Raw genomic sequence first — 11,365 nt, 5'->3', positions numbered from 1 at the left:
AAGATATCAAATTCTGTTAACAATTGCATATCTGAGTAGCCCAGGGTCTCCTGAAAATAACATGGCATGTGTGCCTGTTACATGTAAATACTTTATGATTACAATTGTAATTAACCTAAAAAATACCAAAAACTTCCCCAAAATTTTAAGTTTCTAAGGGTTAAGCATGTAGATTGAGTGTTCGTTGTTCTACATAAAATCATTGTCTTCACAAAAGAACCCTTGAATATCATTTAATAAGAGTGTGCAACATTATTATAAAACTGTAAACAATGATAAAATGTTAATGGTAATTATTGTGATATAAAATATATCATCACCTGCCTATTGGCCAGTATGGTGTGTGTAGACAGATCTGTACACAATTATTTAATAAACTACATACACTGATCAGGCATAACATTATGACCACCTCCTTGTTTCTATGCTCATTGTCCATTTTATCAGCTCCACTTACTATATAGATGCACTTTGTAGTTCTACAATTACAGACTGTAGTCCATCTGTTTCTCTGCATACTTTGTTAGCCCCCTTTTACCCTGTTCAGACACAGCAGTGCTGCTGGAGTGTCTAAACACTGTGTCCACTCACTGTCCACTCTATTAGACACTCCTACCTTGTCAGTCCACCTTGTAGATGTAAAGTCAGAGACGATAGCTCATCTGCTGCTGCACAGTTTGTGTTGGTCATCCTCTAGTCCTTCATCAGTGGTCACAGGACGCTGCCCACAGGATGCTGTTGGCTGGATATTTTTGGTTGGTGGACTATTCTCAGTCCAGCAGTGACAGTGAGGTGTTTAAAAGCTCCAGCAGCACTGCTGTGTCTGATCCACTCAGACCAGCGCAACACACACTAACACACCACCACCACATCAGTGTTACTGCAGTGCTGAGAATGATCCACCACCCAAATAGTACCTGCTCTGTGAGGGTCCATGGGGGTCCTGACCACTGAAGAACAGGGTAAAAGGGGGCTAACAAAGTATGCAGAGAAACAGATGGACTACAGTCTGTAATTGTAGAACTACAAAGTGCATCTATATAGTAAGTGGAGCTGATAAAATGGACAATGAGCATAGAAACAAGGAGGTGGTCATAATGTTATGCCTGATTGGTGTTTGTGGTTGCTTAAAAATCAGATACCAAATTCACTTTTACTTACGATTAGCATTGAAACTTTTCTTTGCATGAACCATACTTTGGGAAAATATATTAAAATAAAAGTAAAGTTAACAAAAAACCATTTGGTGCTAAAACCTGAATCCACTGAAAGTACATCGTTATCAAGCAAATAAACGAGGTTAAACAACAGAAAGAATTGACTGGCAGAAGATGAAGATATATTTCTGTACAGTTCATACACCTTCACCCATACAACAGTATCTACAAACCAGCAGCCAGATTACTCTTACAGAGCAAAGGTGGTGTTTGCTTTTGTTTGCTTTTTATAAAAAGGAATCTGCAGTGTTGACACACCTGCTGAAAATTTTTTATGATTTAACCACCTATTTACATTCACTTGTACTTGTTTCTGCTTAATTCTGACCAACAACTGGGTCAGCTCATCTATATTTATTCCATACCTCCGATTTGTCTTACATATTAAAAAAAAAAAGTACTTCAGTATGAATATAAAGCTTCCCAAAGAACAAATTAGATCATCAATTGCACAACAGACCAACCCCCACCCAACCCCCACCCCCCCAAAAAAAAAAAAGCATTATAAGCTTAAAACATGAAAAAATATTACCACTCAGGTCAATCAGTCTGAAAATATATGTTTCGCCATCACTCATTTTTAGAATATATAAAGATGTAAAGGAAGCCAATTCGATTCCACTCCATTCCAGCAGATCCAGATATTCTTATAGAGCTCATGGCTGGAACTGAGGCTCAATCTCACTGTACTCTGGAGGTCGTGTCAGCGGTGAGCTGTTCATGCTGGGATTACTGATCACAAACACACCCTGGAAAAGGAGGATTGTTCATAATTACACTGTTACAATACAATAAAAACTGTTTCTTCAGTTTAGTAGAGTAAAACTACCATTCTACCAAATTTATTTAAACATGAGTCATTTTATTAAGTGTAATGTATATTGAGGGTGCATTAAAGAGTAACTACATCCTAAGACCTTTTTTTTTCATTAACAGCTGAAATGCATTGCTTTGTTATAATAAAATATACCAGCCTTGCTTGAAATGTGAACACATCTTTCCAAACTGTAAAAATAAAATATAATATTTTTGTGGTCAGTTCCACCTCTGCAGTGTCCGTCTGGTCCAACTCTGCTATAGGGGCAGATGATGTGTCTTCGTACCAAAGTATGATAACATGTCACATTATGCAAAACACTCAACAAATGTTCAAATGTTACCACCCACTGATGACACCCTACTCGTGCAGTGCTCATAAATATGTAAGCATAGGACCCTGGAGTGAGGAGATAACCACACTCACATGCTGAGCTAAATACCCCCATCACCGCCTCACAAAGTTGTTATGATTTGCACATTTATTGATAATGTTCAGTGTATGATTAAGTAACTTAAGGACCAATTAAGCAAGGATTCTTGCAAGTATATATATATATATATATATATATATATATATATATATATATATATACTCTGCAGCTTGCAGAATGCAAAGGTTTAGGAAAACTGCAGCAAACCCTGGATGATATCCACTTTAGTCATCAACTCGAGTTATATCGAATATGAGCCTGCTAAACAGATAATTAGAAGTAAGCTGTCATGGTTTTAGGGAATGTTCTGCCATTCAGACGCCTCTGACGCTCACTGGTAATCATTTGCTGGCACTACGTTAACTCTTCGGTGGCTTTAGTAAGTGACTCAGACTGTTAAGGTTCAAGACACACTGCCTGATCAGAAACACCTCCCCTCATCAAAGATGGGGATGGTAGTGGAGAAAAATCGTCAGCCTTGTAAGACCTTGAAGTTGCAAAAGTGCCGCTTGATTCTGTGACGCTCCATATTTTCTGGTAGCTAATGTTAGCTTTAAAAACACAGCAGCCCAGCCCACAAAAAGTTTTTTTATGCCAAAACTTAAAATATATTTGTTCCATATGGAAGGAGTCAACTTTTTGGAAAAAAATATATGAAAAAAAATAAAATATATGAAAAGAGATGCCAGTGATATGCCAGTGAAAAACACTGTAGTGAGAGTACTGGATCTGGCTATCTTCATTCACAAACTGAGCAAAACTCTTGGGACAAAGTTCATCCTTTTGACTTCTAGTGACCTCATAAAATAGCTATTTCCAAGTATCAGCTAACTACAGTATGTCCGTCTGGTGAATCTCATGCCTCTACTTTCTCTCTGTATACCTATTAATCTGTCATTCAGTGCCTATTTACCTTGTTATTAATATCCAGTTAAAAATGACTCTCTATTAAAGTTGTCTTTAATTTGGTTGTGTGTAATTATCACAATCTGAGTAATCGATCACTGGCCACAGGAGGAACCAGCCTGAGCTGAAGCTAAAATGTAAGTTATGTTTATGGTATAAGTGGCAATAACCTGCTACAAGAGTTTCTTCTTCTGGCTTTTTGGAGATACTTGGTGGAACTCACTCTTTACATTACCTTAAATTCATAAAAAAATATTAATTGCATTCCAAAATTATTATTTTTTAATATTAGTTTAGGTTTTTACAGAGTGATAGCCTTAGGCCTCTAATGGGGGGAGTGGGCAATGCTTGGAGTCACCCCCCCAGAAAAAACTTGCAGATAACGCTTTTTGAATAAAATCTATATTTTCTTTAATAAATACAAGGCTCTATGATAATGAGGTGTATGTAATTAAACCTAGGCTCCCATGAGGTTGGTGAACCATCAATTAATTAAGAATCCAATTACAACATGTACCTATTAATGTATAAACTACTGTCATAGCAAATGGAATTTTAATATGACTATATAATTCTAGTAATTCGTTTTCAATGTCAGACTATTTTTGCATGTTCAATAACAGATTATTAGCACATCCATAGATTAATATACCTTTAACATCAATATTTAGCATAAAACTCTAATCATATGGCAGGTCAGGTATTATGAGAGGGGAAATCTCAAGGCCTTCTAGGCCTTTAGAGAAACTGCATGTCTGTAAATGTTTGGCTGGAGTTTAACTCTCCAAGTATTACAGCACTATTCTTGTTTCATTGTAAAGTTTTGGATAGAAATAAAATGGTTTAATTCTTGAAACTCTGAGTGGAAAATTGGCCAATCAGGAATTGTTTTTCTTCTTGGTGTCTATATAGATATAGATATCTTCTCTCCTATTGCTCTCTTATTGGTTAGGACTTCAACAGCTTATACAAAGTCATTTGACATTTTACCAACCTCAAACATAATTATGAAGTGACAGAATAAAGCAGCTATGTCTTGATTTCCAATGGCTCGGACCAATTTTGTGAGAAGAAAAAACACTTTAGGCCTTGAGGAGGTCCTAGATACATCACTGACTGAATACAAACATCAGTCAATCAATGTGCTGTTAGAAATGGAAAACAGTGACAGCAGCTCTACACCACCTTTTCCACTGAAAGAGCCACTGCCACAGCTGCCACAAGACAAACTATGGTAAAACATGGAATGTCTTTTAGAAGCTTCAGATATCTGTGATTAATCTAGAACTGCCTCTTTCAAATTTACCTTAAACATATCAGCAGTCCCATAAGGAAAAAAAAGTTATGGACATTGCAATCCATGCTGACATACATTCCAAACACTAAAATGTATATCAGAATATTTTGTCATATAACCAAATATATTTCAAAAATACATTTATTTTAAATATATGGGGGAATATTTTATACGGTACATCTCTTGGTGTAGTGTGTGTCTGTAAATATGTTTATGAAATAAATTTGAAAATGTAGGAAAATAGTCAAAATACTGTCTAATGCACTTTTTTGTTTGGATACCTTTTAACTGATATTTGAGTTCCAGTATCTTAATATTAAATATTAGCAAATGGACCTTTAATATGGCAAAAACAAGTGTTGTAGGTATTGATACACTGTGAAAATACAGTTTGATGGTTGTTTGATTTGAAATATATTTTAAGTGAATGCTCTCTTAACACACACATACAATGGTGCAAAGTACAATGCAAAACACAGACGTCAGTACCATTTAGTTTTATCTCTAACTTTTGTTAGAACTACATACAATTGATATATATATATATATATGTATAAAAGCAAATATAAATTAATGCATTTAAAAAAAAATACTTAATATATTCTTAACAAATACATTTTTGGCCATTTTCATACATTGGCAAAATATATTTGATAAATACATTTGGAATATATATTTTTTCCCATATGGGATTTGAGTACCAATAGATTTTCCGTTCCATAGTGACCAAATACTCCAGAATGTAACTGCAGCTCCATTTAAGGTGGAACAGAACATTCATCAGCCTTGTGAGAAAGTCTTCATGCAAATCGATGTTACCTTAGCGCTAACAAACTACTAGAATCCTATCAGAAGTTAGCATTGGCACTGAGGTGGGTTTTTTCTTCATGTTTTGACCGAGTTTTGACATTTATAGCCCAGAATGAAGATCTAGGTCTAGATCTCCTGGTTCGCCACTGTATATGAGCAGTATGTTGCCCCGCAGTGTTGATAGGAGACACACATGGCTGGTTTTGACTTTCAATAAACAATCGGTAGAATTTGAATTTTACAAAAAAAGACAAAGCTCAAAAACAAAGTACCCTTTAATAAAGTGCCTAATGACATCCACTAAATACCTAATAAAGACTGTAAAACTCTCTTACCTCCTCATTACTGTGAGCACTGCAGGGATTATTGAGTGAAATACATGCTCCACAGGATGGAAACTGGCTGGTAGCACGAACCTGTAAGACACAAAAGCATGGAGATTTTCAGGGTTGTATTTTACTGAGTTTTTCTGGATGTTGCATTTAATGAATTCATGTTGCATACCTCTGGTACAGCGCAGCAGGTAGCATCTAAGCCATACAGTGACATGCAGATGGAGACGATGAACTGAAGCAGAGAAAAAACCAGGAGCACTCCACTGATCCCATTAGTCCGACTCTGAAACATAAGCCAGCATTAGTAAACAGACACCAGACCTGTGCACAGATGTTTTAAGAGGCAAGGGCTGAAGGGAAGTTGAATGTGAACTATTTAAGTGTAATATATAGGATAATGTAAACAATTTATCAAGGTAGAAAGTGTAATCATGTTTTAGAGGAAACCAAATGTAATGCTAGAAGTCTAAAATATTAGCTTTACTGCTCAAACAGGGACTCGAACCCCAATATCCAGCATACAGTGCTGTGATATTACCCACTACACTATTCAGTAGCTATGAAGTCTACACATAATTTCTAAGCCACTTATCTTCCTGAGTTGCAGGGGGTGCTGGAGCCTATCCCAGCCCTCATTGGGCAGAAGACAGGGAACACCCTGGACAGGTTGCCAGTTCATCAGAGAGCAAACACACACATTCATGCTTAGGGGCAATTTAGCATCTCCAATTGGCCTGACTGCATATCTTTGGACTGTGGGAGAAAACTCACACAGACACAGTGAGAACATGCAAACCCCACACAGAAAAGACCCGAAAGAATCGAACCCAGGCCCTTCTTGCTGTGAGGCGACAGCACTGCATCACTGTGCTGCCCTGCTATGAAGCAATATGTTTTAGTTCTTTTGAAGAGCTCCACAGAGCCTGGCATAAATTTTTTTCTAATAATATAAACTTGGTTTAGTATGTTTTTAGCGCTCAATACTGCTCACATCATGTTTGGTTGTTGTTCAAAACGACCACATTATGGAATATAATGCTGAATTTCTGGTGCTGTGGTCATGTGTGCACCCATGTAGGTTGACTGAGGTGAATTCACCATAATGCACCAGAGGGTTCTGCTCAAAAGTGTTACCGCTTGGGCAACACTGAGCTGAGCATCTTGAACATCTGGAAGAATGGCCTACTGTATGTTACTACAGTACTATGCTAAGGTTAAATGCTTTGCAGTTGGTGTAATCAGACACAAACCATGAAGAGGTCACAGTAGGAACTGAATATGCAGTCAGGTCCCATAAATAAGCCATTAAGCCCATATGCCAAGTCCAAGGAAAGTAGAATGGTGGCCATTCCTGCAGTTACTGCACTGAATACATTCACTGCCAGTGAGCTTTTCACCTGGAAGAAGCAAAAACCACATAGCATTATGTACAGATTTAATTTTACATTTTTTCCTAGTATTTTATATTTCTTTCAGAACAGTAGTGAATGTCTTTCCTCAGCAATTTGTCATGGTTTGACAGCCATGACTTTTTGACAGCCAAAACTACAACAGAGTTGCAGAAAGACCCACATGAAGGTGAGACATATCGGTACATGAGTTTAACATGTTCAGTATGATGTGCAAAGCTGCTAGTTATAGGAGACAAACTGGAATAACATACAATTTTGTTTTTATATTACAAAAAGCTTTTAAAGGACCACCTTGTCCCACTATCAAGGCAAGATGCCCACTTACATGGGGTAGGAAGCCCTCCTGGGAAATTCTGCATTGGTTTATCATCTAGGTCTTATAGAATATACAATCTGTGCGTCTGATCATTTCTAGTTTTTGCATTGAAAACTATGAAAGATAGTTGAACTAGTGTTAACATACCAAACAGTGCTGAAACTTGTTCTGGGCAGCCACAGACAGAGCGCCGGCAATGATATACTGAGGAGGGATACTAAAAGTTAGTCAAAGTTTTTATTCTAAAACTTTTAACTGAAAGAAAACTTGCCAAGACTTACGATGATGGATCCCCAGTATCCATGTAAACTCTGAGAGAAAGACTGAGTGCCAGGGTACTGTGATAGCACAATGGCTAACAAAAATGACATCACACCTGTCATGATTTGCACTGTCTGTGGGGAGACTTCTCAGCCAAAACTCCGTATGTATAATAAATTCTCAAGTTCTATAAAACAGATCCAGTTCTTAATTCAATTTGAAGCCATTGTGAGCCAAGACCTTTTGTCTAAAATTGGATTGCTGTCTGTCAAACCATTGTCATTTTATATGGGTGTTTCCTTACTTTTGAGACACCCTGTATATTGTGGCTGTTGCACAAAAAATTGTATTTCTATTTTTGTCATTTTTCTTTTTTTGTCTAATAATATGTAAAGTCTAGTATATATGTATTATGCCTAATAACCTCACTTGTGTGGAAATCCCTGCACTAGAACATCAAGCTGCTTTTATTTATTTATTTATTACTGCTATTTACTTATATTTGTAAAGATATCTTTTTTATCACTGCAAGACTGAAATTATTTTAGATGTAGAATTGTTTCCAGAAGTTTTAAGAAATGTTAATAAGTGCATTATTTTTAGAGCATTTTTTTAACTATCAAACATTAACATTAACCTATAAGCAAAAGCTATCGCAGGACACTCAGAAATGAATTTTTGCGGAATATGCACCACCGTCTGAATCCAACTTTTGAGATGAGCTATTCTTTTATCATAACACTCAAAATTTTGAGAATGAAATGCCCTAAACAGGTCATATTTTTCTCCTCTGCCTGGCAAGAATGAGCTTCCAAATAATGTACACTTCTGCACTGTAGCGTACATCGTTCTAGCTTAAATAATTCTTTCAGCAAAACGTAAGACATTTTCACTGATCTTCATTACAAGTGAGAGGTTTGTTATACAGAAGGTTCATCAATAACATGAAAAAAAATAACATTGTAATCTCATGCTCATGCTGTTATTCCCACTAGAATTTCAAGTTTCTGTTTCAATAAAAGTGGGGGAGCAAACACGTATGCTTGCTGTCCGTCTAATAAACGCGGGGTTGCACATACACAACTTGTTCCATTGCACAGGCACCAGTGTCCAGCATGGAAGGTCTCAGAAGCAGGAATATCTTACCCCCAGTACTTTTGGTATTGTGGACCTGGCTGAGCCTGGAGTGGAGTGGTCATGTCTTGTGTTTCTGGCCAGTAGTCTATTAAAGAATCCTGCTCCACTCTCTGGTCCATTCTGTCCTGCCCCAGCTGGGGCTGTTTGCCCTGGGATCACATGGGTCACAATGGTGAAGCCATTTCCCATGTTATTAGTTGGCATGAATGTGATGGACATCCTTTAAAACAAATTGAGTTGTTGAGCAATTTCTGACAAGAGAAATATGTTGTATAGTGAATTTACTCCACATGCGCTGAATCTACTTGACTCAAAAATAGTATATTATTTTAAATAAATCAGTTATCATATTGTGTTGATGTAATACAGTACTGAAAAAAGGCTAAAACGTCCAGTCAAAACAGCTATTCGCTACAAATTATCCATTTTTATTCTCAGAAACATCTATGTTACAGTAATTTAAGTGTTCCCAAGACAAACATTCACACAAGCAACTACCCAAACTCAGCTCAGGTGCCTTTAGATTTTTTTCACATGCATCTAAAATGGCTAAAGATGACATTTCTAAGAGAATTAGTTAAAAGAATTAGAGAAAAAATCCACTTGCATAGGGAAGTACAAAGTCAAAAGAAAATAAGTTGAAAAAAAAGAAACAGGAGTTTCCAAAACTGACGTTTAAAAAATGATTAAAAGCTGCAGAGACTCCTAACAGCCACCTGGAAGACCTGGTAGACACCAAAACTGTCCCCATCAGATAAACAGCAGTTAAAGCTTTCATCTTTGAGAGAGAGGAGAAAATCAAGCTGCTTCAGATCTGAAAACATCCACAGGTGTTTCTGTCCATCCTTCCACTGTGAGAAGACGACTCAGCGCTATGGGTCTGAAAGGATGTGTAGCTGTTCAAGAAGAACCTCACTGAGAAAAGGAGACGTACACAAAAAGGAAATTTGCACTAGAAACTGTGCACCGATCAGATGTCCAGTTTTGGTGGTCTACCAGGCGTTGAATGGTTTACATTTAGTCTCCTCAGAAATATCTCCCAAAAAATGAATAGTTTGTACATGATGGTCACATTGCATGGGAATTAATTAAAGGATTGTCTCTGACTTTTGTACAGTACTGGTCATTTCCAATAAATAGAAAGGTTTCTGTCAGAAATGTCCACCAGGATGTCATTGTTAACTGTTAGATATGTATAGTGAAAAGTTTCTTTGCAGAGGATTTGTTAACTTATTTTTGCTTAGAAAACCAACAAAGCACATAATTTGACTGGGCGTGTTCAGATTTTCGATACGACTATATCATTGGGCTTGATGAGTTTCTTAGCTGTATGTTTTCTTTTACAAAATATACTAACAAAGTACAGCTTAGTAAGAGAAATATATCCATATAAAAACTCAGCTGAGTTGAGTGGTTTTACCTGATGTTTTTCTCGTCTCTGCTGTGTTGTTGCTGTGTCCTTCCTCCTCAACGCTCAGTTACATCAGTCCGTTTGAAATCCAGGAAGTTTCATGTATTTTTATGACCTTTGGAACACTATAAAACACAACAGATATTTAAGCAGGGCGCTGTCTGTGGTGGGGTTTTGAAAGCAAGTATGGCCACTATGTTAAAGTCCAGTTTCGGCCTATAAAAGCCATGAAACGTTAGAATGAATACAAAATGCAAATGCAAGTTTGGTCAAAAGAGGAACAGCTCAGAGGCAACTGATTTAATTTAAAGGAGCACTATCTGATTCTGCAGAACGATTATTGATTTGAACTCAACAGCAAAACAAACACACCCCTCGCTTCAGTGCTCCTTCAGCAACTGCGCCCCCCACATTCGTGGATGCACATTGTTGAGGCCAACATGCCTTTTTAGATCTTTGTTGCCATAAAACCCCTCGCAAACCTTGTACACACAAATACCATGATATAATGTTAGAGTGAATAACCGTTTGGCAAGTAATGTAACTAACGACGATAGCTAGGTAGTGGGTTAGCAAACTGTCGCTACAGTTGCTGTTATGAAGCTAACCAGCTGCTCTCACAAACATTCGCAAACAAGACAAAGTAACACTGACCTATTGTTTCTGTGAAACAGCAGAAATGAGGTAATGCCACCCACCTGTCAAGCAGGAGTGACTTCCTCATCCCTTTTCATGCATTTCAACTCTCAATGAAGCTGAGATCAACCTTTTTTTTCACCAGCATTTTTTTTTTTCGAATGTTCTCATCCCACCTTAAAATGTGCCCTCACAATGTGGGCGGGCACTGTTTGGGGAGGGCAAAACAAAACTTGAGGAGGGCTGTCTTCACAGGGCGAAGAGACTGAATTCTTTGAGAAAAGCTTAAAGAGTTAGGCTGACACATTAAGTCACAATGGATTGTTAGTATTTGTATATTTGCATTTCTGGCTTGATCAAGAGGCACTTGGACATGG

General features: G+C 37.3%; 1 protein-coding gene across 2 annotated transcripts; it reads right to left on the bottom strand.

Moving 5' to 3' along the window:
• Positions 1-1,314: 1,314 nt before the first annotated feature.
• Positions 1,315-11,148, bottom strand: LOC118807954 (membrane-spanning 4-domains subfamily A member 8-like). Of its 2 annotated transcripts, none has more exons than XM_036570162.1 (10): positions 11,051-11,148; positions 10,362-10,477; positions 8,951-9,161; positions 7,825-7,938; positions 7,691-7,747; positions 7,066-7,212; positions 5,985-6,098; positions 5,816-5,896; positions 1,792-1,966; positions 1,315-1,688 (listed from the first exon to the last, which is right to left on the bottom strand). In XM_036570162.1, exons 3-9 carry the CDS (start codon positions 9,158-9,160, stop codon positions 1,874-1,876), a joined length of 816 nt encoding a protein of 271 aa, XP_036426055.1. In that variant the 5' UTR covers position 9,161; positions 10,362-10,477; positions 11,051-11,148; the 3' UTR covers positions 1,315-1,688; positions 1,792-1,873. The 2 variants fall into 2 exon arrangements, with proteins under 2 accessions (XP_036426055.1, XP_036426057.1); XM_036570164.1 differs by having other exon boundaries at positions 8,951-9,090.
• Positions 11,149-11,365: the final 217 nt, after the last annotated feature.

The sequence above is a fragment of the Colossoma macropomum genome, unplaced genomic scaffold (assembly GCF_904425465.1).
Source record: "Colossoma macropomum unplaced genomic scaffold, Colossoma_macropomum, whole genome shotgun sequence".
NCBI lineage: Eukaryota > Metazoa > Chordata > Actinopteri > Characiformes > Serrasalmidae > Colossoma > Colossoma macropomum.
The sequence above is the reverse complement of the archived record's forward strand: the minus strand, read 5'-3'. Positions and strand labels throughout refer to the sequence as shown.

Bases quoted from the DNA above. Each gene is read 5' to 3' on its own strand.
- LOC118807954 (XM_036570162.1), bottom strand. From the start codon at position 9,160: ATGTCCATCACATTCATGCCAACTAATAACATGGGAAATGGCTTCACC. The intron at 6,099-7,065 runs GTTTGTGTCTGA...CTTATGTTTCAG, and splicing joins CCTACTGTGACCTCTTCATG to AGTCGGACTAATGGGATCAG. The intron at 1,967-5,815 runs GTAAGAGAGTTT...CTCCTTTTCCAG, and splicing joins GTGCTCACAGTAATGAGGAG to GGTGTGTTTGTGATCAGTAA.